General features: G+C 51.0%; 2 protein-coding genes across 3 annotated transcripts; both read left to right on the top strand.

The window, feature by feature from the left end:
- The first annotated feature begins 6426 nt into the window (after positions 1-6426).
- Positions 6427-12687, top strand: GPR162 (G protein-coupled receptor 162). 2 transcript variants are annotated; one of them, XM_051780772.1, is made up of 5 exons: positions 6427-6525; positions 8182-9952; positions 10727-10916; positions 11479-11630; positions 11801-12687. In XM_051780772.1, the coding sequence occupies exons 2-5, from the start codon at positions 9113-9115 to the stop codon at positions 12326-12328; spliced, it is 1710 nt and encodes a 569-aa protein (XP_051636732.1). In that variant the 5' UTR covers positions 6427-6525; positions 8182-9112; the 3' UTR covers positions 12329-12687. The 2 variants fall into 2 exon arrangements, with proteins under 2 accessions (XP_051636732.1, XP_051636734.1); XM_051780774.1 differs by lacking the exon at positions 6427-6525 and adding an exon at positions 6896-6982.
- A 1031-nt stretch (positions 12688-13718) lies between these two features.
- P3H3 (prolyl 3-hydroxylase 3) lies at positions 13719-25074 on the top strand. The gene is made up of 15 exons (XM_051780738.1): positions 13719-14155; positions 14885-15037; positions 15707-15893; positions 16021-16152; positions 17005-17138; positions 17427-17516; positions 17863-17915; positions 18099-18157; positions 19308-19432; positions 19552-19647; positions 20602-20752; positions 20920-21037; positions 23454-23529; positions 23943-24083; positions 24382-25074. Exons 1-15 carry the CDS (start codon positions 13748-13750, stop codon positions 24592-24594), a joined length of 2136 nt encoding a protein of 711 aa, XP_051636698.1. The 5' UTR covers positions 13719-13747; the 3' UTR covers positions 24595-25074.
- Positions 25075-25547: the final 473 nt, after the last annotated feature.

The following is a 25547-nucleotide window of genomic DNA, read 5'->3' as shown; positions in this document are numbered from 1 at the left end:
GCTCTTTTTTTCACTCACACAGGTGTCTGTAGCAAAGGGATTATCCTGTATCATCTGATACCTGGGTGGGACAAATCACACTGGGTGAGCATCCATTGGGAGCTCCTCCAGCACTGCAGCCATCTCCAGCAGTTCAGGTGCTCACTTGGGGTCCTGGCAGCTGAACCAACCATCCCCGTGCCAAAAAACGCCAGCTTTGATCTTTTCAGTCGGAGAATCAGCCTGACAATAAAAGACTAAACTAATAGGGCTTACCTGGCCTCCAGCACAAAGTTCATCAAACCTGGCCTGGCCAGGATGAAACACCTGGGTAGCAGAGAATGCTGGCGCTGGTGGTTCAGAGAGCACAGAGGTGCCTGAGCTGCCTGACAGTGCTGCCCCCAGCTGTAAAAGCCAGGAGGCAGCCTCAGTCCTCCTCTCTTCCAAGGGCTGGAAGAGGCACACTGAGTCCCCACAAGTGACCAAAGGTTGTGTCCCCATTCACAGCTGGGACCCACCTGCAATGAATACTCTGTCTCACACCGCCGCCACGGATGCAGAAGATCCCTCCATCTGTTTCCAGGTGGCCTGGTTAGTGTGACAGCAGATGGGATGGTGCCTTTGGGATGCCCATAAGCGCACAGCCACATCCACAGATACACAGCTTCCAGTTCTCCCATCTGGATTAGAGCAACAAAAATGACAGGCCTTCCTCAACACTGCACAGTTTCTCAGTAGCTCTCCTGATCTCAACAGTTGTGACCCTGCCCTACTCTACTTGAAATTCACCTATAAGCACAAACCACTGCAGGCTCCAATCTTATAAATCTCCTTTTTTGGCAGCTCTCCTGTCTGTGTCTTTTCACATGATGACCTTCTTTGTTCCCTAGATGCACAGACCGCCCTGATTGAGAGAAAAGTCATTCACAGAGTGAGTCCTAGATGGGCTTTCTTTTCCATCCGAGTGCAATACTGAAAGCTTCAGTGTGGGCTTCAAGGCAGTACAGAGCTAGAAATTCAAGTCAGATAAGAACAAGCTTGCACAAAATGTGTCGATGTAGATGAGTCTCCAGTTGGAGTGGACTGTGGTTACATCTTGCCCAGGCCAGGGCTTTACAGGCTTTCTTCCATGTACCCTGGTCCTCCTTCTCAGGAGACACTGAGGACTTCTCCTTTTACTAGGTGTGACAAGGATATATCTACACTATGCAATGTAATAATACCTCTGCATGATGCAAACCACAGCGATAATACAACTCTGCAAAGCAGCAAACACAATGACAGACATGTTTTGTCATGTGCCAACAGCTCATCAGAGTAGCCCCAAGATGATGGCAGGACGCAGAAAGGCATACATGGCAATACTTACAAAATGACAACAGCAGCAAGAGCTCTGAGTACTGGTGAGGAAACAAGACAGAAAGCACGAGTTTGGGAAAAAAATGAGAAATGCTGTTTTTCCCTACCATGTCCATCTTTCTGGTACTATTATTCCCCATGCTTCTGGGCTGGAGAAGGGAAAAAGCACATGCTTCAGCCTTTTGAACACACCTCCAATGCACAGTCCTCTGTCAGGACCCACAGACCTGCTTGCTCCAGTGGAGGGAGGGGTTTGGACACAAGGATTTAGCGCCCTGTCCAGTTCTGCTGATCTAGAAACATGTGGGCTGAAATAACCCTGGCCCACAGCACTACCTCCCCAAGCCCCTCCTGCTTCCCTGTTTATTTCTGCCCTTTGAGTGCAACGTGAGGCAGTGATTTGGTGGATGCTGTCAGCCCGGATCTGCCGAGGCAATCCATGTGACTCATGCTCCCCGCAGGCTCTGCAGCAAAGCACTCGCATCCCTCAGCCTTCAGAGCCAAATGACCCTGTGTGTTTCTTTGTATGTTCCCAAGGTCTACAAGGGAGAAATCTGTGCACTTCAGCCTCTTCTAACTCCTTTTTATTTTGGAGGGGTGCAGAAGGAGAGGGAGAGAAGAGTACTCAGCATCCACTTGAAAGGCTTATTAGCCTAATGAAGCTACAGAGAAAGAGTAGCCTCCATCCACCCTTCTCAAAGATAAGGGTAGAGCTGGAGTACCAGACCCTTCCAGGATGCTCAGCTCTGGACTGGTTCCTTTCTGAGAGTATTCCCAAGTGTGTGTTTACTAGGAGGGAGCCCAGGGTTCATTAGTGCACTCACCTCTGAGCAACACCTCCAAACCACAGCCTGTGCCTCACACATGTCAGCATGCTTCCCTGGCATCCCCTCTGAAGAAGCCTTTGGCTCTCCTCCTGTTCATTTGCTAGCCAGCTTGGCCAAGTCTTAGAGGTGCTTCCAGATTTGGAGAATTACAGCAGAATTAGGAACAAAGGTGGTGACAGAGATTGGCTTGCTGTCAAGGAATCAAAAGGGAAGAAAGGAGAAACCCCAGACCCTCAATGCTTCGGCACCAGCTGGCTCGTGTCAAGGTCCTGTTTCAGACTCCAGTGCTGGGAAGTCCCTCCTCTGAGCTTGTCTGTGTGCTGTGTGGAGATGAGGTTCTGAAGGTGAACAGCAGTAACAGTGATGCTGGCTGTGTGGGGACCATGGCACTGGAGAGGCCAGCACGGCACCTGAAACAATTAGGGGAGCCAGAGAGCATCCCTGGCAGGGGCCAGCTGCATCCAGCATGTCAGCAGTGCTCCTGAAAGGCCAGTCTATTTTTTAATTAAGAAACAATTGTTCTGGTCTTGAGAAACCTCAAACATACCTACAGAAGCTAGAGGAACAGGTGGTAAAATGAAAATTGCAATTCAGTGTTACAAATTTAAAGCAAAGAAATCATTTCAGCTCCTTCCAGACTTCATAGGTTTCCAGATTAATGATTCAAGAGCTCCTAATTATCTTCGTGTATGCGAACAAACAAGTAAGTGTTCAGTAATTTGAGAAAGAAGCATAATTGAATTCTGAAATGACATTTTTACATCCTTTACAGGCTGGAATTCTGCTGGAATACAGACTGCACTGAGCTATCAGTGATGCCACACGGGCAGGAGGGATGAAAAAAGGGTCAGTAACACTCAGAAGAGAAGAACACACAAAGCATTACAACAGGTGGGTAGTGGGGTCGGGGGATGCAAGAGGATATATACACCTCTGTAAAATGGCATGCATCATAACAATCATATATTTGATAAGCCTACCCTGGTAATTCTTTTTCTCAAGGAAAATATCATACACAAACATTTCTGTATGTGACAGAGGCTAAAAAAATATCCTTTAGAAGGTGTCCAGCTGTGCAAGGAAAAACATTCAGTGGTAAGCAGGCATCCACAAGTTCGAATCCCAGATTTTACATTGCAAGCTCTTAATATTTGTGTGTAGCTCATGACCAGCGCTAGTCATCCGTCCCCTAATGTGAGCTATTATCAGTTGCCCATTATGCAGATGAAATATCCGAGAAATTTCACTAAATCTTTCCGTACAGTGCTAGAAATAGAACCTAGAGGTTTGGATATGACAAATCTACATTGCAGTCACTGTCACTGAAGCAAAATGGTAACATATCTGCTTGGCTGGATTCTTTTTAGCCATTAGCCACACCCTGCCCAGAGAGCCAGAAAAGATGCCAGGAAACCTGCTTGCAAGCACGCTAGCTGTAGCCTCACAGGAGGCTGTATAAACCGTGTTGGGGCTCTGAGGATGGATTTAATTGCATCCATGATCTGTGAGAAACATATGAAACCTCCCATGGTCACTATCAAAGTCCTGAGTAAGAGCTGCAAACCATCAAAACCCCATGAAGTGCATTTGGCTGTCTCAATGCTTCTGGTTTTAGGATTCTGCTGTTTCTTGGTTAATGAGCCCTGTTCCTTTAAGAATCCAAGACACCTCTGGGAAGAGCATTTCTCTGGACCTGCAGAGCTTCTGTCCAGAAATAACTGATCTTTATGCAGTGAACTTTTCCAGAAAACATTTCATACCCTGACACTGTAACAGTGGTGTTTCTTCAGGCCTGGATGTCTTAGACTATTTTAGTGAGCTACGGAGACTTCAGACAGCAGATCGCTGGTCAGAGTACAGACTGACTCTGTGGGAATTAAAAATCGCTCCCACTCTGTGACTCCTTCTGAGAGATGAGTCGGTGGGGGTGTCTCATTTTCTACCCTAGACTTCCTAGATACACAGGCAACCCTGCACCACGGGGCTACAGGACTTCCAGATCATCATCCACATTCCACATCAGTGCTCCTTTGCATGTGCATTGTCAATATGCAGCACATCCACAGTTGCAACCCATCTCTTATGCAAACCAGTAAAACCAGGTGTCTGGAAATCCTAGGCAAATAAAGGGAGTCTTTGAAATCCATTTAGATGAGATGGATGGATGGACAAGCACCTGCTTAGGAGTGTGACAGCCCTAGGGTAAAAGCTCTTCTTCCCACAGAGTTCGTTCCACTTCACAGTAAATCTTCAATTTTGTGCTTTCATTCAAACTAATAACCCAGACACATTTCCAAACACAAGAAGCCCCCCTGAGATACGAGGATCTGTCCCCATGCAGCTCTGCTCACCCATCTCTGTCAGGTGTAGCCCAGTCATCCAGCTGCAGGATGTCCCTACTTGAGCAGAGCCGAGGCAGGCAGACAGTGCAGAAAGTGCTAGAAGCTTGGTTTGCTGAGAACAAGAGGATTTATTCACCCACGCAGGCAGGCTAACAACTTACGCTAAAGAGACTCAACTTCTGAATCAGAAGAGGATGTAATGTGGAAGTTATCACATTAAGCAATTCACACAAATGACACAATTGGAGCTGCAAAATGTTTACATTTGTGGATATAGACCTTCTTACTCCAAGGCATAAACCTACCACAAATTATATGGGTTGAAAAGCAGTGACAGAGGACTGTCTCATCTCACATCTCCGGTTCCTGCTGTAGGTAGACTGCCCACTGAGTTGAACCACCTTGTGGCCATTCCGCTGTGGGAGTCCCGTATGTCAAAGAATAGCCAGAGTATGGCAGCATCATCATCATCACCCACCTTCTTCAAAAATATCTCTTATCACCTACCTGACACAAAGCCAGATCTATTCTTGTTCTACTCACTGTCTCTAAAAGAGGCCCTAGTAACAACAGCTACTGCAATGCAAATTTTTTTTACACCTCTGGAACTGCCTTTGCTGCTGTCCCTGGGCCTGAGAACCAGCAGTACCTCCAGCTTTCTTACTCAGGATTCTCTCCCTCTGCTGATCATACAAACCTCAGACGAAATTCCTTGGTATCCAAGGAACTTGGGATCACCTCGGTCAATACTGAGAATGATATATGAAATCTGCCCTGTCAGAGGGGGTGATAAAACTGAGCAGACCCTGGATCTGTAGGTCCACTTTAGCAAACAGGGTATGGAGCAGGAGCAGATTGGTAGAGGAAGACATCTGATGACGAGGACTTTGTGGCCATACTGTAAATGCCTGGGGACTTACTTCAGACTAACCCAAAGCAAAGCTGAATTCTCATAGCCCTCAGTGCACATTTGCTGCACACCTTGCAGGTCCTTTCACCTAAATTGTTCAGGTTCTCTTGATCCAAACTGAGGTGCTAATGCAGCTGCACCCTGACTGTCCAGAAACATGGACTCGTATACCAATTCTGATGCAGGAAAGGAGCACAGAGATTTTGGCATATATCAGGTCCTAAAATGAATGAAGGCAGGGAGGGTGTTGGTGCCTTCGCTTCAATAGCAAGACAGTAACAGGTAAATGAGATGTCTGTTGCCTTGTGAAGACGTTCTAGCCAGGATTGACCTCACTGAGGTGACACAGCTGGAGGGGGAGATTTACTCCTCTGGCATGACCAATTCATTCATCTGAGCACTACTCCTGCCCTATCTCCCTCCCTTTTTCCCTCTTTGTGGGGCTACACTGCTAGTTGGTGGTGGAAGAGGCCACCACAGCAGCTGTGCAAACTGAGGCACCAGGGTGCCCTGCCCTCCAAGCACCCCTCGCAGGCACCTCTGTGGGCAGCAACTCTTTGCCTTTCCCCCCATCCTCCCGACATCTATTACGGCCTGGGTGTCTCCTCATAACCCTCTTTGGGAACGGGAACCCAGCAACTCCTTGTCCTGCAAGTGGCATTGCGGTGGCGGCCCGTCTCGCCCCGTGGGGCAGGAGGACTGCGCGCAAGGGGCAGCCGCTGTGGTTGGGCCATGACCAAGACCGGCTCCGGGAGCACAGCCGGGCACAGCCTGCCCCGTCACCCCCGCCCGTCGGGACTCGCGGAGGGGCCGGTGCCGGGGCGGGGGCCGGTGCCGGGGCGGCGGCTCCGGCTCCCGCGCCCGTCCGCCCGTCCCGCCCCCTGGCTGCTCGGCCCGGCGGTGCTCCCGCCGCCGTCCCCCGCCGGCACTCCCCGCCCCTCGCCCCTCGCCGAGCCCCGCCCGGCGGTGGCCGGAGCGCGGGGCCGGGGCGGCTGCCTGCGGCGGCCGGTGCTGCGGCGGCCGGGGCCGGGGGCCGGCAGAGCCGGGCAGAGGCGCGCACAGCCGCGCGGGGCGCCCGTCGCCATGGCAGCGCTTGCTCCGGCGAGAGGTAAGATGGGTCCCCCCGGCCCCCGCTGCCGCCGCCGCCGCCGCGATCGGCCCCCGCTCCGCCGCCGGCGGCCCCCGCTCCGCCGAGCGCAGGGCGGCGCCGCCGCCGGCGGGCACGGCCGCGCCCCGGGGCGCCCCGCGGGCTCCGCGGCCCCCGCCCCGCACAGCCCAGCCCAGCCCCGGCTGCACGGCTCCGCCGCCGCCGCCGCTCGGACCCCCCGCCGTGCCCGGGCTGCCGAGTGGGGGGCGGAGGGAAGGGGCGGCGGGGCAGCAGCGCACCGCGGCCCGGCCGCCGCATCCCCCGGCACCCCCGGCTTTCTCCGCGCTTCTTTGCAATCATTCTGGGTCATCTTGCCCTCCGAGCCCCCCTCCCTCGCCTGCCCCTGAATCACCATCCCTGGGAGTGTGTGCCCCGCAGGTGGGATGGGCGGTGGGGTGAAGCCGGGGAGCAGGGCCAGGTGAGGACGGGTTTCCCGACCTGGGCTCTCCAGTCTCCGGGAGGGGGAGGACCACAGCCTGTAGCAGAATTGGGCCCCAAAGCCAGCAGGGTTTCAGCCTCAGAGGGAACAGTGTGGGCCACCAGAACAAGCCGAGTGGGAAGGGCAGCAGAAGGAGATGCTGCAAGGAAATTCGTTCCCCTGGTATTATTGGGGCCGGGTAGCTCCATAAGTGTCTCCAGAGGCCACAGGCCTAACTGCAAGAGTGGTGGTGCTGGGGGGGAAAAGATGAAAGAGGGCAGAATGGGTCATCTCCAATCCAGTCATGGCAAACTGCTCCAGGGAGGAAAGGAGGAAATGCCTCAGGTGGTTACAGAGAGGGTGAGAAAATAGGGAGAAACAGAAGGAAAGGGAGGGGTGGGAACTGAGCCACTGTCTCAGACTGGGGGGAGCACAGAGCCATCCACATAGAGATTAAGTTTACATCTGCTCTGGTCAAGGCACAGAACAGGCCTATACCTTCCTGAAATATACTGCTTGGATGTCCTCTATGGATGAAGGCTGAAGAGGGGGTCTGAGCCGGTAGGACTAGGGCTCACTGGCAAAGGCGAGTTTTCTCAGGGCTAGGTTAGCAGTCTTGTTTGCTGGGTTTGTGACTGTGGGGTGTCTGGAGACTGGAACTGCTCTAGCAGAAATGTGTGTGCCCGAAAGACTTGTGTTTCAAGACGGTGGGATGGCAGGGTACTGCTAGAATGGTGGAACACACCCATGGATGGGACAGGATGGGAGCAGCAGGTTAAAATCCAGAGCACTGGCAGAGAAAAGCTGAGGCCCAAAGACTGTGGGAGCTGTACGGCAGAAACAAGGAGTGTAGCAGTGCACACATGGGAATGGCAGGACTGCAATGGCAAGGGATGGTGCAGATCGGGTGTTCCATGTCAGAAATGGCATTAATAACACTTTGGGTAGGGAGCCTCAGACTGGAAGGACAGGGAGCATGATATGTGTCAGCAGCACTGGATGGAGTAGCTGCAGGACGGAGTCTGGCCTGAGCTATGCAGAGAGACTGATGCAAATCTGGCTCTTCTGTTCCTTGAAAGACATAGAGCTGCTCTTCACTGTCTAAATCATGACAAGGTGTTAGTGTGGGCAAGGAGAGAGAGAGATCTGGGGAGATAGAATGATCTTAAATCTCTTTTTCTCTTTTCTCTCTTCTACAGTGAACCTCATGCCCTGAATCTCCAAGGGAACCTTTGAAAAGGATCTTCCCCTCCCCACCATCTCATTGTTTGCCAGCTCTGCTGTGTACAAGAAAGCTTGAAAGACCAGGCTGAGCCCTAAAAGACAGCGAAAAAGACAATGTAGTGAGAGTGCTGTGAGGTCTTGGATAGGGAACTCTCTGAATCCTGTTCCTAACTCTTCTCTCTGTTGGTAGCTCTCTGACAGCCTTGGCAGGAACCTCTACGGGGCCACAAGTGTGGTGGCATTTGGTGAGAGGGGAATTACACACAGTGTATGCTCCACCCTCACTAATTCCGCAGGACCTTTGTTCTCCCTCTTGTCATCTCTGAAAATCTTGGCTAGCTGCTTATTCCCTAGGACACTGGTCAGCTGGCACTTGCTTCTACCAAACCGCTTGGAGTCCCCAGAAGTCCTTGCTTGTGTGTGGCCTTCACCAGTCTCAGTAGGAGGTGGTCTCTGAGTCAGAAGGTGTCTGGCTGTCACATGAAGTAAGGAGAGTTTTTTCTTTGGGGTAAGAGCGGAGGAGGGAGATGAAATAGATGGGGAAGAAAAAAAAAAGTGTGCCCAAGCAAGTGAGGGAAGAAGCACTGGCAAGTATTCATGAGAGAGAAAGAAAGTGGAAGAAGGAAAAAGACAGAGAACTAGGGAAAAAACAGATGAAAAAGTTAGAACAAGGGAAAGAAATATAATCAAGCAGGAGGGAAAGGGAGGATTGAAAGCAAGACAGAGTTGACGGCTGTTCTGCCTGGCACCTGGTGGCAATGCCTTGAGGAACCCCTCCAGCGTGCAAACAACTTGCATTGCAGCAGCAGATGAGGAGGGACGTGGCTCTGCCAGTGCAGAGTCCCGCTCACCCTCTTACAAAACCCCAGCGACAGGGACAGGGTACAGTCTAGCAGGGGTGGCAGCATGGGGGACTCTGATTCAGAGTCCACCTTGCACAACAACTCACTGTGGTGGCTGGCATGTGGCATGCTAGCTCTGTTGGCCAACTCTTGGATCATCCTCAGCATCACAGCCAAACAGCAGAAACACAAGCCTCTGGAGCTGCTGCTATGCTTCCTTGCTGGCACTCACATCCTTATGGCAGCAGTACCCCTCACCACCTATGCCGTGGTGCAGCTGCGGCGCGAGTCCTCTGACTATGACTGGAACGAAAGCATCTGCAAGGTGTTCGTCTCCACATACTACACCCTGGCACTGGCCACCTGCTTCACAGTGGCCTCCCTGTCCTACCACCGGATGTGGATGGTGCGATGGCCAGTCAACTACCGCCTGAGCAATGCCAAGAAGCAGGCTCTGCACGCAGTCATGGGCATCTGGATGGTGTCATTCATCCTCTCCACCCTGCCCTCCATCGGCTGGCACAACAACGGCGAGCGCTACTATGCCCGGGGCTGCCAGTTCATTGTCAGCAAAATAGGGCTAGGCTTCGGTGTCTGCTTTAGCCTCCTGCTGCTCGGAGGAATCGTCATGGGCTTGGTGTGTGTGGGTATCACTTTCTACCAAACCCTGTGGGCGCACAGAAGACGCCGCCGGTGCCATCATCAGAGAGCAGAGGAAGCATCATCCTGCTCTTCATCAGCACACACCACTTTCAATGTGCCAGCCATTGTGGTGGAGGATGTACGAGGCAAAAGGAGGTCTTCACTGGATGGCTCTGAGTCAGCCAAGACCTCCTTGCAGATGACCAACCTCATAAGTGCTATTGTCTTCCTGTATGACACACTCACTGGGGTGCCTATCTTGGTAAGCAGCAAGTTCTCCCTTTCCCTTCAGAGTCCGCAGTTAAACCAGATTCGTTTTCTCTCAAGTTTTAGAAAAGAAACTCTCCTGTCCCACCAGCTGCAGAACTGCCGCATCTGAATCTGTGTTATTCTGAGCAGCGGTTTTAAAAAGATTGCAGTAATTCTGTCATCCTTCTGCAGCAGCATTTTCTTAAGTCTAAGCCTAGGGAATACACACCACACAGCTAAAACCACTGTGAAAGTTTTAAGTGGCTAAGAGGAGAGGAGATTATTCTGCCAATATTTTTACAATTTACTTGTAAAAACAATGAGATTTTTATTTCTCCAGTTTGCTTCTGGAGAACTGATATACCAGCTTTAAAAGCTGTTGCATCCAGTTTTCTTTTTCCTTCTGCTTATATAGTTGTAGGCAGCATTCAGGTTTTGGCTGGACGGTTGATTCTCTGCAAAACTGGAGAAGTTCTCAAAGGCAACCATTAAGAGAGCAGAGGGGCTTAGTCACAGCTTTTTTTTTCCCCAGTGGCTGCGTCCTTTGTTAGCATGCATTTAGCTCCAGCTCATAATGAGCATGGGGAAGAAGGGATGCTAGCACCAGGTCTCACGTTAAGAGATATGACAGCTTTGGAATATGGTGCAGCAAACCTGGGGCAAGACCCCAAGAGCAGTTTTTCAAAGGGACAGATTACGTTCCACTACAGAGTTGATTCTTACCTTTCTCCTTTGATCCCCACTTCTGTCTCCTTTCTTGGCATCGTTTCTTTTTCTTACCTCAAAGGTTGTGAGCTTTTTTAGCCTGCGCTATGATACGGCCCCCACCTGGATGGTCCTGGCTGTGCTCTGGTGTTCCATGGTGCAGACCTTGCTGCTCCCGTCTTTCATCTGGTCCTGCGAGCGCTACCGAGCAGATCTCCGCACCGTGTGGGAGCAGTGCGTGGCTATCATGTCTGAGGAAGATGCAGATGATGGTAAGCTCTTCACGAACCCACAGTTACCTTTCTTCACTAACCACTTCCCCAAAAGACTACAGAGGAAAGAGGGGGTCTGCCTTGGGAAAGGGATTTGATGGTGTTGCAGGTGGCTAAGTGAGATGCATGTTACAGCTCGGAGTCAGCAACCATGAGAAAATTTATTCTGGAGAAGGCTCTGCCACTTGCTGCTTCAAGACTAGCATCCAGGAAGAATTAGTGCAACATGCTTCTCAGTAGTTGCAAGTGTAGAGACATTGTGTGTGGCTGCCAGACCACAACCAAAGTGGCATGCTGGGCCTCAGCCCAACTTGCTGATCCAAAGGTCCAAGATCTTTGGCAGTGAGCAATTCAAAGGCAAGACAGAAGAAATAGGGCAATCTGTGGGTGCTTTAGTGCACTGCAGGCAGAAAAACGAGGTCCTTGTTCAGAGGTGAGCCCTGAGGGCTGCAAGTAGGGCAGCAAGTCAGACAAGCGTTGGGATGGCGTCCAGGTGCCCTGATAATGCTACTCGGAATTCTGACTGAAAAGTGTTGACTGCCATTCTCCTCCTTGCCAACAGATGGTGTGTGTGATGATTATGGTGATGGCAGGATCTGCAAAGTGAGATTTGATGCGAACGGCGCTGCAGCTGTGAAGCGGGACTCCCGGGACATCAAGCTGCTGCCCATGCACCACATGTTGTTGCCCCAAGACAAGGTGCACTACCTGCAGGTGAGCTGAGAGCTAGCAGGGGCAGCCCCCCAACCCACTTCCTTCCTTCTCTGTCAGTCTCCCACGCCTTTATGCCCTCTTGACTCTCTTCTCTGAGAAAGCCTCAGCTACTCCCTTCCTGTTCTGGCTCTTCAAGTCTTCCATCACCTTCCTCCTTCTCTGTTTTCCAGGTCCCTATCTCACGGAGAATGTCACATGATGAGACTAACATCTTCTCCGCCCACCGCTCTGCTCCATCCTTCCTACACAAGTGGTCTTCATCTGACGACATCCGCATTGCTACCCCCCGCAAGCCTGGGGCCCCTGGATTCTTGCCTCCTCAGCTGCATGACTACCAGCACCGCCGGCGGCCCCCAGAAGATGAGCTGACAACCCTACGGCAATTTTTGGAGGGGGGGCTACTGCCCCGGGGCTCCAGCTCCAGCGCCTGCTTCTTCCGAGATGAGATCACCACATTCATCGACGAGACGCCGCAACCCACCCCAGCCTGCAGCCCACGGCACTCCCGTCTCCTGCTCGCATCACGCCGCGACCGCCGCCTCTCCCTCGGCAGCAGAGAGGAGGAGAATGCCGACCGGCCACGGCGCTGCTCCGTGGTTGGCAACGAAGTCTGGCATCTGCAGAACGGAGAGCAGGCGCCATGTGAAAGGACCCTTGAGGCCTGCGAGCCACAGACCTTCCAGGATCCCAAACTATGAGAGACAGCATCAAAAACATTCAGTGCCATCATGATTTTTAAATAAAACTGCAAGTGTTCCCTTTGTTCCGGGACCCAGTCACTAATTTGCATTCTCATCTTTCTCGCCAGCAGGCAGGAAACACAGCACCCCACTCTGTTGGGGTAAAAAAGAAGTGGGACAGATCCGCAGAAGGGAGCACAACAGAGGGACAGCCAGCCTGTGCCTGCTCTCAGGTTACAAACACATCCACTGCTGCCACCGCCACTTGGCATCCTCGCCAGTCCCATCCCTTTGTGAACTCCACCCTCGCATCCGCTCTGCCCTAAAAGAAAAGGCAGGTGCAGAATGGTATTAAAATTCTATATTTGGAGTGTCAATTGTGTGTCTGTTTTTAAAATACTATATTAGTAATAATTTTGTTTCCATGGAAACAAAATGACTGGCCCAATGTTTAATGAATCTTCACAGGCTTCTGGAAGGGAAATGCAGAACGTGCGAGGCTCCTTTCCTCCCTCTTTATCCTTTCTTGTCGGTGCATCTGAAAGGTAGCAGATGCTTCACAGCTCAGGAAAGGGAATGATGCCCACAGAGGAGCTGTCATGGGAGACTGGGTGAAAAGTCTTCCTGTTCATTTCAGGGGATATAGTGCTAAACAGGAGTGGCCTCTGGGGTTTCAAACATTGCTCAAGAAAAAGGTTTTGCTTTGAGGAAACGCCAGGCTTGAAAAAAATTCTCTCTAAAAAAGTCCCTGACCCATAACATCTCATTTCACCAGTGCAGACTGTTGATTCCAGTCTGAACTGTGCATGAAACATCAGATGACCCAAACAGGAAAGCTGCCAGAGCCTTCTGGGGGAAGGCCCCCAGCTACCCATGTCATCAAAGCTGGGAGCAGTGAGATCTGGAGCAGGCTCCTGCCCCACGCAAAACTCTTGGGACGGCAGTGCAGGGGTAACATATGGGAGATGGACCTTCTCCTGCCTGATGCTGGCCGTAGTTCCTGGCACAGGCTTAGGTTTGGCTGTGTGGGAGATGGACCTCCTGCCCAGTGCTGGCTGTAGTTCCAGCCATGGGCAAAGATTTGGCAGTGTCAGGGGAGCTGTGGGAGATAAGTAGCCCTTCACGTCTAAAACGGTTTTCCATGTGATGGGACTTGGTCTATGAACTATCCAAGTGTGACTCCTGATAGATTACCCTCGTTGGAGGGGTTTGGGCGAGCCACACCAAAGGGAGGGTTCGGGCTGGGTTGGCTGCCTGAACCAAGGGCCACGTCAGGCGGAGAGGCACCGCGACCGGGCGCCCCCGAAGCGGCGTCGTCTCAGCGAGGCTGCCCGCCCACCGTGGCCCCGGCCCGGCACCGCCCCCGGGTGGGCCGAGCGCGGGGCTCGCCGGGACGCCCGCCCGCCTCGGACCCCCTCTCCTCCTGCTACTTCAGCCATGGCCTCGCTGCTCTGCCTCAGCCTCCTCGCCGCCGCGGCCGCCACGTCGCCGGGCCGGCTGGTGCCGTACGACCTGCTGTACGCGGACGGGGTGCGCGCCTACCTGGCGCGGGACTGGGCGCGGGCGGCCGAGCTGCTGCAGCGCGCCCTGCACAGCTACGCGGGGCTGCGGGCGGCCCGCCGCGCCTGCCGCGCCGCCTGCGCCCGGGAGGAGCCCTTCCCCGCCGGGCCGGGGCGCTGGGAGGCCGCGCTGCTCGGCCCGGTGCTGCAGCGAGCCGGCTGCCTGCAGCGCTGCCTGGGGCGGCGGCTGCTCCCCGCGCCCTCCGCCCACCGCGCCAGCCGCGCCGTGCGCCGCGACTTCGAGCGCAGGGAGCCCTACAACTACCTCCAGGTGGCCTTCTTCCAGGTGGGCATCGGGCCAGGGGGATGGGAGTCGCCACCCCCGGGGGCTGCTGCGAGCCGGGGCAGGGGGCCTGAGGGGGTGGTGGGCAAGGGTGAACTCTTCGCCCTCTGCCTCGAGAAGAGACGACTGAGGGGGGACCTTATCAATGCATTGGAATGGGCTGCCCAGAGAGGTGGTGGAGTCACCGGCCCTGGAGGTATTTAAGAGGCTAGATGTAGCACTTAGTGCCATGGTCTAGTAGACAAGGTGGTGCTAGGTCAGAGGTTGGACTTGATGATCTCAGAGGTCTTTTCCAACCTGGTTGACTCTGTGATTCTCTGAATGTGTATAAATATGTAAACAGGGGATGCTAAGAGGATGGAGCCAGGCTATTCTCAGTGGTGTCAAGCAACAGGATGAGAGGCAACAGGCAGAAACTCATGCTCAGGAAGTTCCACCTGAACATGAGGAAGAACTTCTTTACTGTGAGGGGTGACACACTGGAACAGATTGCCCAGAAAGGTTGTGGAGTCTCCCTCACTGGAGATATTCCAGATGCAATCCTGTTCCACGTGCTGTAGAACAACTCTGCTTAAACAGGGAGGTGGGACCAGATGACCTGCTGTGCTCCCTGTGGTAGCTGTGGGCAACCGGACCCATTCTGTGAACCCAGGGAGCAGCTGGGCTGAGGGGTGGGTGTGAACATCAGGGGCCCACAGGAGCATGACAGACGCTGCTGCCTTTTCTCCACAGCTGAAGAAGCTGGATCAGGCCGTGTCTGCCGCTCACACCTTCTTCGTCGCTAATCCCCAGCATCTCCAAATGCGGGAGGACATCGAGAAGTACCAGCGTATGTCAGGGGTGAAGTCAAACAGCTTCCGGGACCTGGAGGCCATGCCACACTGGGTGAGGGCTCAGTGCAGAGCCAGACATTAGCAGCTCTTATTCCATCCTAAGGACCAGTCTGGGACTCTGATCTGTTCCCACACAAAGGCCATGGCTTCATACAGGGCCCCCATACATAGAATCATAAAGATCACCTAGTCCAAGCCCCCTGCCATGGGCAGGGTCACCTTCCACTAGACCAGGTTGCTCAAAGCCCCATCCAACCTGCCCTTGAACACTTCCCGGGATAGGGCATCCACAGGTTCTCAGGGCAACCTGCTCCAGTGTCTCACTACAGTCCTCATAACAAGTATTTTATCTCCCATCCAACAAGTAGCTTATCTCCAATCAAAACCCTCTTTCAGTTTAAAACTGTAGCCCCTTGTGCTGTCACTGCAGGCCTTAGTCAAAAGACTTGCTCAGACCCCTTTATGTCTGAAAGAATGCAAGAAGGTCTCCCTGGAGCCTTCTCTTCAAGGTGAAGACAAACCACTGCAAGTGTGACACGGAGACTTTTTGGTGACAGTTATTTGGCTTAAGTCCTTAAGATTTGCTGTCACTGCGTGGTGGGCTGTGTATGACCAGGCAGGTCCCCATATTTCAGCACCATCCTGTGAGTGACTCAGAAGTCTCGGGGCATCCTTTGGTGTCACCCACACTGATGAAGGGACCTGGATCTGTCCTTCACAGGAAGCATATGAGGCTGGTGTGCAGCACTACAATGCAGATGAGTACGTGCTGGCCATGGCCAAGCTGGAGGAGTCACTCACAGAGGCCCTGTCAGCACTGGAGGACTGTCGTGCCCTGTGTGAAGGGCCTTGGGAGGATGAGGACGAGGAGGAGGACATGCAACCTGGGCTGTATGAAGCCATTGCAGGTAGTGTTAAAAGCACAGAGGATTGGGTAGGAAGGCTGTGTTCCACACGCTGGACATGTCCCATCTCCCGGCACTCCCGTCTGGAAGAAGTGTGGGCTACTGCCTTTCTTGTTCCTCTCTCTTACAGCCCATTATATTCAGGTTTTGAAGTGCAGGCAGCAGTGTGTCCTTGAAATTGCCACAAAGCCGGGACGGATTTCTGCCACGGAAGATTTCATACCCTCTCATCTTGATTTACTGCAGTTTGCCTACAATCAAGGTGAGCAGAGCCACAACCCAACAGGTTATGCTGTGGCACTCCTACACTTCCCCTTTGTCTCTGGTCCTGGAGGGCAGCATGTCATGGGAGAAAGTGGCACACTGACCTGAGATCTAGTTCAGTCTGCCCACTGACTCTTCCCGAAATCTCTCTTGCTCGAGCCTGTGGCCACCTTGGGAGAGGTCCTTTTTGGTCTGCTTCAGTCTCCTTGCGCAGCTTCTGTAATATGGGGCTGTTCCCATGTCTTTCCTTCAACACACTCCTTTTCAAGTCCTTTCTCCAACTATTTTGTGTGGTTTTATACCTTCCTTTTCAGTACGTGGCTCCAGATCAGGCCCCCACTTCCTATCTAGGGCCTACACATGCATCTCATGTCAGCAGTCGTGTTCCTTCTGAGCCAGCCCTACCTGCCCTTGCTGAACTGATGGCCTGTCATGACACTGGCCATCCTGTCACTGTGTCACTTGCACACATCCCTCAGCCGTTCTCTTGCATACCCCTGCTCCTTTCCACACTGACCCAACTGTCTCTTATCTGCTCTGTCAGACCAAAGAAACCTCAGACCCCTCATCGTGTCTGTTGCATGATGGAGGTGGGACCATCTCTCTTTCAAATATTTACCTTTTTTCTCTGTCTCTTGTGAACAAGCTCACAATAAGTATTAAAGGTTCATTTTCTGTATTCTCTGCCCATTGTTGGGTAGAGGCCCAGCTAGGCAGGGATTGATGTGTACCTGGTATAAGGCCAGCCACCAGATCCTGACTGAGACATTGAGTGCTGCTGGCCTATACACGTTTGCTGCTCAAGTCTTTCAGAGACATATATGTTTTTTCTTTTCTGTCCCTGCCCAAGTTGGGAACCAGACACTAGCTGCTGAATGTGCTGCTTCCTACTTGCTCTTCTATCCCACGGATGAGCCCATGTTGGAGAAAATGAAACAGTATCGCACAGAACTGGGAGAGGACACAGCTGTTACAGCCAGACAGGTAGTTACCACTCCAGGTCTGTACTTCTTGACCCTCTCCTGTCCCGTACCATAGGATTGCAGTCTAGGAGGCAAAAAGGGAAATGTGTTTCACTGCAGATGTGTGCCAACCCCAGGACTGAAGAAACTGGAGCCTGAGTTTACTTATAGTCTGTCACAGTCAGTGTCCCTTCAGGACAAAACTGCACTTTAATAGTGCACAGCAGTGTGTTTGGGCAAGTTTCGGCCTGGGCAGGGATGGCGTTATCTTTAGTAGGCTGGTTGTTTGACAGTCTCTTTTCTTCCTTAGAATATTCAACACTATGTGCAGAGATCTTTGATGGAGAAGAAGTTGATTTATTATTCAGTGGAACATCTAGGAGAAACTTTTAATGACCCTGTAAGTAACAGTATCCTCTTAATCTTCCTGCCCTGATTTCACCAAGACGGTTGCCAGAATTCACTTGAGTAGGAAATGATCCAGAAAGGATCAGATGCTGAGGAGAAGGACCCCAAAGTCCTTATGAGGTGGGTCTTTAAGGCCTTTCCACTGCTCCGGGACTGAAGTTAATTTGAAATTGCTGCTGTAACCATATGTATTGGCTCAATCTGTCTGTCCTGAGAAGTGGTCCAGAACTGTTGGTCTGGTATTCACTGGAGAAGTAGGTCAAGGGACTGGCTGTTTGACATGATCCACTGTGTGAGAAGTTTGTTGTGTACTGAACCACCTCCGTGTGTTCCTACAGGATCTTTGGACTCCAGATGAGCTTATTCCTGAAAACCTAAAGGAGAAGTACAGGTAAGATTGGACAAGTTGACTAGGACTGAAATACAAGTTTAGGGGATGGTCCAAGGAACAGTAGTACCTAGAGAAATGAGCAGAACAGGAACAGGAAGGGTGTGAAATGCTACCACAGAGGAGGGTTAGGCACAGCTCTGTGTACTGACAGCCCTGGTCTCTGTTTTTTCCCTTGCTCCCGAGAGAGGATCAGGAGAAGCAAAAAGAGGAAACTCTGAATATGGAAGAGAGGGAGAAGAGGGGTGAGTAAAAGAGCTTGAAGAAGGCCTTGGATGCAGTCAGCCAGGCTTAGTCAGACTAAGTGCTGTCTTTTCTTCCATCCTCAGACATTTGAATGCTAGCATAGATGCAGACTGACTTGAATGGCTCAGCAAGTCTTCTCACTGTTTCTTTTCTCCCTCTTTGATGCATGTGTAATCTTGCAAAATCTCACTGCATACGTCTCTGGGATGGGAACTCAAAGAGCACTGTGGCTGGAGATGCTGAGAGCAGCCTGAATACGTGACAAGCCTGTGGACGTGCAGATCCCTGTTCAGGGTGGCAGGAGTGTCTACACCAAACCTGGTTCAGCTCCACCAGCGCAACTTCAAACAACATTTTTCTGAAGGGGACAAGGAGGGAGGGGCCGGGAAATGGAAACTGGAAACAGACGATTCGGCTTGGGCAAGTCTTTCCCTGAAAAACAGAATTCTAAATGGTTTGTGGCTGAATGATATAGACAGCAGTGCAGAGTCTTGTGTTCTTGCCGATCCCTATTCTTATGTGTGGACACACAGCCTCTTGCAGGCCTCTGTCCTGGAGTCTTTGCTTAAAGTGACCCCAAGTGGTTCTCTGCTGTGGCACATGTGAGAGCAGATCCTTCTGAGGGCCTGAGTGCCTTGGCATTCCTGACCATCCAGAGGTCAGAGGGGGTAGAAAAAAAGGCCAAATATCAAAAGACCAAATCACCAACTAATACCCATTGCTTCTCTTTGAGGCTGAAGAAAGATTCACTGGAGAGTATTCTGGAGTAAGATATGTGATTGAAAGGAGGGTTGATGGAGGTGTTTACCTGTTTCTTTTCTCCAGAGTCTCACTCCAGTAGGCTGGACCTGTTCTGCTGCTGCAATCCACAATGCACTCAACTTTCCCCACCTCCCTGCTGCTCTCCCAGCAAGCCCCAGGTTTCTGCTGGCTCCTGAGCACGCGCTGTAGCCCAGCTTCCCCGCTGATGCTCTGGTTCCCCTGAAGCATGCAAGGGGTGCAAGTGGCCTGGGTCTGCCAGGAATGGGCACTTCTAGGGAACTGTCCTGTCTTCTCAGAGAATGTATAGTGCCTCTCCATATCCTTATCCAGGCTGAGGGCTCCTTGTCCAAAGCTTGCTCATGCCTATCTGTACTTGCTTCTCAACAGGCCCTTTGCCTTTTGAGGGTATTGCTGTCACAATGGATTCCCACCAGATGAATGGAACCCAGAGGGTTGTGTTTGACAGAGTGCTGACGGAGTCTGAGTGTAAGGACCTTCTCCGACTGACAAAGGTGAGGCCAGGGTCCTGTAAGAGGTCCTGTATGCATCCTCCTTAGCAGGCAGGGTGGTAGGATTTCCATGGAGGAGAGATGGCAGCCTAATGCATGTCATCTCTATCCTTCTGTTCCAGGCAGCAGGAGAAGCAGGAGATGGCTACCGGGCAAGACGGTCACCTCACACCCCACATGAGAGATTTGAAGGGTTAACTGTTTTGAAGGCCATGCAGGTAAAGTGGCTCTGTGAGTCTGCCACCTTCCTGATTGTCCAGAAGGAGTGTTCGCCACCTGAGCATTTTCCTCTGTGAATTACACTCTGTATGGTGTCATGGGTGTATTTTCTCCCTCATAACACATGAGGTCTCCTCTGACCTGATTCCTCCATGATCACCTTTAGGCATGTTGTACGTGTGCTTTCTCTCCTGTGAGGCATGGTTTCAGGAATGCTACTTGTCCCTGTGTGGTAAACTTACAGACATGCTTACCTTAGAATTGGAGAATAAATTAAGGTAGAAGGAGCCTCTCGAGGTCTGTAATCTGACCCCCTGCTTGCAGCATGTCTAATTCCAAAGCTAGATGAGATCCTTCAAGACTTTGCATAGGCAAGTCCAGAACATTTCCAGGGGTGGAGATTCCCTAGCCTCTATGGGCACCTTTTTTGGTGCTGTACCACTCTTGTGAGGATGAAATTTTTCTTTATATCCAGCCAAAATTTCCCTTACTGCAGCTTTTGTCTGTTGCCTCTTGTCTTCTCAGTGTGTGTCTCTAAGAAGAGTCTGTCTCCATCTTCTCTGTTATGTGACAACAGAGTGTAGTTAGATCTTCCTTTGGCCTTCTCTAGGCTGAAGAATCCCAGATCTTTCAGCCTCTTTCTCTAAGTCATGTGCTCTAACACTCCTGTCATCTAAAGACACTTCACTGAAGACTCATTCCAGTCTACTTGTATCCCGTGTGTAGTGGGAGACCCAAAATGATGATGCATTCCAGATGTGGCTTCATGTGGCAAAGGAAAAAACTGCTGTGGTGTATAGCTCTACTCCTGGCTTATCTTTAAATGAGAAAACGTGTTCTTTTCTTACCTGAGTGACCACAGGGCTTTACGGGGGCCTCTTCTGTACTGTGTGCGTGTATCATTCTTATAGTGTCTTTGTAAGTATTCTAACAGACTTGTTATTCACTTGTAGCTGGCCCAAAATGGGGACGTGGACTGGAGAGACGCGAAATTGCTTCTGCAGGCTAGTGAGAAATCTCGGAAAATCATAGAGTCCTATTTTACCCCTGGAAAGAAACTCCATTTTTCGTTCACACACCTTGTGTGTCGCACGGCAGTAGATGGTAAAGAATCTTTCATCCTGTTAGTCCCTGTCTCCAGGAGAGTCTCCTCAGTTCCAGCCATGTGCTCTCAGGAGACTGTCTTTTGTTTACTCTCACTGTGCCCCTTTTTCTCTGACTTGTTCTTTCTTGAAACTGAAAACTCCCATATTCATTTTTGTAACTTTCAGGGCAACAGGAAGGTCGCATGGATCTTAGTCATCCTGTCCATGCTGATAATTGTCTCTTGGATCCTGAGGGGCAAGAGTGCTGGAAAGAACCACCTGCCTATGTATACAGGGACTACAGGTAAGAGGACCTGCATTAGATCATGTAGAGATCAGAGCATCTCCCTGGCCCTATCAGAGGATGAGCTTAGCTTATAGAAACCAGGTGATGGGTTTTTGGCTCAAAGCCATCCAGGACTGTAGCATCAGGCAGAAGGCTGCATCAGTGCCTTCAGAAGAAGGTGTGAGGCACCTTCCCTAGGCTGGGAAGAAGACCTGCCCTTTTTCCCTCCTTACTTCTCAGAGCCAGCTTTAACAGAGATCAGAATGGGGGTAGGAGGCTGCACGGACTAGAACCATGATATCAAATTGTTGTCTTGGGGGGCTACCACTGCCAACCCTTTTGATAGTCTGTTTCTTCTAGTTGAGTTCCATCTTTTACAGTCTTCTGTGCATTACTGGAGAGGGATAATCAAGCTCCTCAGAATTCCTTTGTTTGGGCAGTCAGTGTACCTTGGTGACTATTCTCTGTTCACCTCTCTCAAGATTCACTGCCAATACTTTGTGCTGGGTTTTTCCATTCTGTGTGAGAGTTTATGCTTTTTCCAGCCTGTGGCAGATTTTGTTACTCTTATGTGCAAGAACGTGAAATACATTTTAATGATGATACCAGTTGTTGCACACTGCAGCCAGATGAGGTCAGTTCACTACAGCTGATTCCCTGCTACTCACCATTCTATCCCTGAGCATCCAGAAATCTTACTTGTCTTTTCTTTGAGTGGTAGCTGTATGCAGAGCAGAAATCTCTAAGCAGCCTATGGCAAGAATGTGGGACTTGAAGGGAATTCCAGTATCATTGAGTTGTTTCCCTTCTGATACAGGTGTTGACTTGGTATAATCAGATTGTAAAGTTACCAGGCTTTGTCATGTAACTGGTTAGGTCTCTGTCCTTTCTGGGAGAAAGCCATCCTGTCACTTCATTCCTCCCTGAATTCTCTGACTTCCACTTGAATGTATGGTAAAATACCTTCCTAGAATCTATGCCGCTGAGCTATTTTCAGGAGTATCCCTGTCCTCTTGCAGTTTGAGTTGTGACTAACCAAGGGCTGGTGAGCTCACAAGGGCTGAGCTCTTCTGGTATCTTTTTGAATTAAGTCCCTGTGTTCCAAACTTCCTGGGCCTCTTCTGTGTTTTTGTGCTATAGTCATTAATGATACTGTTGAACAGGATTGGACCCAGGGCCCAAGAGTCATAGCAATGCTCCTTCAGGTGAACACTGCTCCTTTTGGTGCCAGCAGTGCACTGGTCACTGTGTGCTATTCAGTACTCTTCTTCACCTTCTCTGTCTTCATTAGGAATTTCTCCACTGGCACCACTCTGAATACTTTTACCAGAGTCCAGACTGCTGAGATTGAGCATGTAGTCTTTCCCTGGAAAATCAGCTGTTTTGTCAAATACTGTGTGGCTAGCCCAATCTGTTTTTGGTACCCCTGTGTTACATTTTAAGACCATTTTCCATTTACCTCTTGTGCTCCAATTACCCTTCTCCTCAGAAGTGGAGTCTAAAGCCCTGCAGACTATTGAGGTCAGGATAACAGGCCTGTTTAGGCTTCAACCGTTATCCTTACCTTCCTGTCCCTTTGTACATGTAAGAGCTCTCCTTGCTTTTCTCCACTCATGTTCCCCCCTGGCTTCTCAGCCTTATTAAAACTCTATGGCAGAAGAGCTGTAACTTCCTGGGTTTCAGGGTTGGTAATCCTCTCACTGCCCTTATATCCTTAACATTACTTCAGCAGCCACAGTGTTGATTTCTATTTCTTTACCTCAGTCCCATTAATTAAGAGCCTCTGTTGTTCCTCTGAAGTTTTCTATCAGCTTCATTGAATACCAAGAGGAACTCACACAGTTTGTGGTCCATTCTTTCACCTAGTTGACTGTAAACTCACTTGTGCTGCACAGTGACCTCACTACTTCTCTTTTTGTATAGCTTTAGTAAATAAATTTGTTTTAATTTTCTTTTTTCTATGCACCAAGCCTCTTTTTGATCATTCTTATGTTACCTTGAAATTCCTTGGCTGTTAAGACATGGCTTTCTTTGCTGATCAGTCTCTTCTTCCAGACACTGGATTATTCCCAACCCTAAAACATAAACAACGCTATGCCAGATCAGAACCAGGGTCTGTCAAGCCCTGAGCATTGTCACAGCAGTGCCACAGATGCCTCTGCACACTGCAGAGGATTAAGAAAAAACAAAACAAAACGAGACAAGTGCATAGAGCTAATTCCCTGGCACACTCTCCCAGCCTCCCTTGCAGCTCAGGGACTCCCCTGAGCTAGGCACTGCTGTATTTAACACCCTCAAATGGATTCTCCTGGTAACTGGTCTGTTCACTTTTTGAATGTGTGGTATCCACAGCCTCCTGTGACAAGGAGCGTGGGGAAGTACCTGGGAGGAATAAGCTTCTCAGCTCATATGTACTCTTCCTTTTTGTCCACAGTGGCATTCTCTACCTCAATGATGATTTCCAAGGTGGGGGCCTTTTCTTCACTGAAGTGGACACTGTGACTGTCACAGTAAGTCTGGGACTGGCCAAAAGGAGAGAAGACTGAGGGTGAGACTGGGTGGGAGGAAACTATTTGGTTATTGGATCCCACCATTCCAAAAGCAGTCCAGTGCTGATGCTGTGGCAGATTCAAATACAGACAGCTAAAGGCAAATCGAGGCAAATCTCAGACGGAGGAGAGGTTAACTCTTTCCTAGCTGAGATTTTCCAGGCTCTTCCAGTCTGTGGGTGTCTGTGACCTTTGTTGTCCTTTTGATTCTCTCTGCCCCTCTCCAAGGTCTACCTTGCTCACAGGACTGTCCGTGGATGCTTAGCAGCTCTCTGCTCTTCCATGTTCCCAGAGGCAGTGCCACCTCTGTAGAAAGACTCTGTGCTTCAGAGCAGGGGACTGATGGCTTCATGGTCTTTTCTCTCTCTTGGCAGGCTGAGGTGCATCCTAAGTGCGGGAGGCTGGTGGCCTTCAGCTCTGGCAAGGAGAACCCCCACGGCGTGTGGGCAGTGAGCCGTGGAAGGCGCTGTGCCATTGCTCTCTGGTACACACACTCCCGGGAGCACGCGGAGCAGGTGAAGGACCATGCTGAAAAACAAATACAAGTACCTCCAAGTGAGATCAAATCCTGCTGAGGAATAGCTTTTGGGCTTTCCCTTGGGGCAGGGCCTAGCACAGCAGCTGGGGGTTGGTTGCCCTCTGACAAGGTGTGTGGTGGAGGGGCCAGCCTGTGATGGGTCCTGCAGGAGAGAATGGGCTCTGGGGTGGTTGGATGGATGTGGCAAAGACATGATGTGCCTTGTGAGCCCCTGTGAGCAGAGCCGAGACCCCAGCAGGAAGGGGCTCACATCTTCTCTGTCTATATGGCTGCAGGAACGGGTGAAGGCAGAGGAGCTGATGGAGCAGAAGGCTGTGGAGCAGGACCGGCTTGATGGAGAAAAACGTCGGGGGACTGATCGCAGCAGCAGATCCTCCTCAGAGCCTCCTGTTCACAACAGTGGAACCAAGCCTGCAAATCAGAGACAGAAGCCTGGCTCAGACAGCAAACAGCACCCCAAGGTGCTGCGGGCCAGAGATGAGTTCTGAGTACGCAGGGCCCTGAGGGCAGGACTGGCACACACCATGGCCTGGCAGGTCATGGTAGGACCGGGACCACCGAGGCCTGGAGCAGTGTAGTAGCATGCTAGAGCTGTAGTGATGGGAAGGGATGCAGCTTTCTTCTCTGTGGTGTTCCAGCAGCTGAAAAATGGGAGAAGGGCAGAGTGTGGAAGTCAGTGGCACCTGGAACTTTTTTCACTGCCTCACCAGTTTGTGTCACTCAGAAGTAAGAAGATAAGGTCTTCTCACCCCACTCCTCTCAGTGCCAACTTTTTGGTCATCCAGGGCTAAATCTGAAAGGGGAAGGAGGAGCCTGGAGTCCTTCAGGAAGGGCTGTCTCACATTTAGTAATTCAAAACTGAAGCCTTTGACTTTCCTAGGCACCTGCAGATTCCAGAACCTAACCACTGGTCTGAGACAGGGAAGCTGAGGAACTGTGAATATATGGAATAAAAGTGAAATGCTGGACACAGATATTGGTGGGAGCTGGAGTTTGTACACCACGAGGGAGATGTGTACACTTGTTGCTGATGGAAATTTAATTAACAAATAATGGAAGGGGGTTGAGTGCTTGGTGAAAGAAATCAGTGTTTGCCTAGATGAGAGAAAGTGAGTTCGGCCATGACTAGCATGGAAAGGGTGAGGAGTGCCTTTAAGAAAAAGCACTATATGTTCACGTTTCTCTGCAGCAAAGCCTCTTTTTTGTTTGTTTGTGTTTTCTCTCTCCGTGCACTAAATTGTCCCTGAAAGCAGAAGAGAGATTTTGTTTATCATTTTCCACCCTGATAGAAAGACAATCTGCTGTCACTGCCTGGGAGATTAGTGTCCCAAGATGGGATTATTTTGTAGCCAAATAGGAATTGAATGGGGTGGATATGGAGTATCAAAAAGAGCAGTGACCCTTTTCCTGGGAAGCATTAGAGCCAGAGATCAATCTGTGG

Source organism: Manacus candei, unplaced genomic scaffold (assembly GCF_025592945.1).
Source record: "Manacus candei isolate 608988 ecotype Guabito, Panama unplaced genomic scaffold, ASM2559294v1 h1tg000014l, whole genome shotgun sequence".
NCBI lineage: Eukaryota > Metazoa > Chordata > Aves > Passeriformes > Pipridae > Manacus > Manacus candei.
This window is presented reverse-complemented; position numbering and strand designations above follow the sequence as displayed.

Excerpts from the sequence above, each read along its gene's own strand:
- GPR162 (XM_051780772.1), top strand. The coding sequence starts at position 9,113 with ATGGGGGACTCTGATTCAGAGTCCACCTTGCACAACAACTCACTGTGG. Across the intron at positions 9,953-10,726 it reads TCACTGGGGTGCCTATCTTG|GTTGTGAGCTTTTTTAGCCT; the intron begins GTAAGCAGCAAG and ends CTTACCTCAAAG. Across the intron at positions 11,631-11,800 it reads ACAAGGTGCACTACCTGCAG|GTCCCTATCTCACGGAGAAT; the intron begins GTGAGCTGAGAG and ends TCTGTTTTCCAG.
- P3H3 (XM_051780738.1), top strand. The coding sequence starts at position 13,748 with ATGGCCTCGCTGCTCTGCCTCAGCCTCCTCGCCGCCGCGGCCGCCACG. Across the intron at positions 16,153-17,004 it reads GCAGTTTGCCTACAATCAAG|TTGGGAACCAGACACTAGCT; the intron begins GTGAGCAGAGCC and ends TCCCTGCCCAAG. Across the intron at positions 20,753-20,919 it reads GTGTCGCACGGCAGTAGATG|GGCAACAGGAAGGTCGCATG; the intron begins GTAAAGAATCTT and ends TGTAACTTTCAG.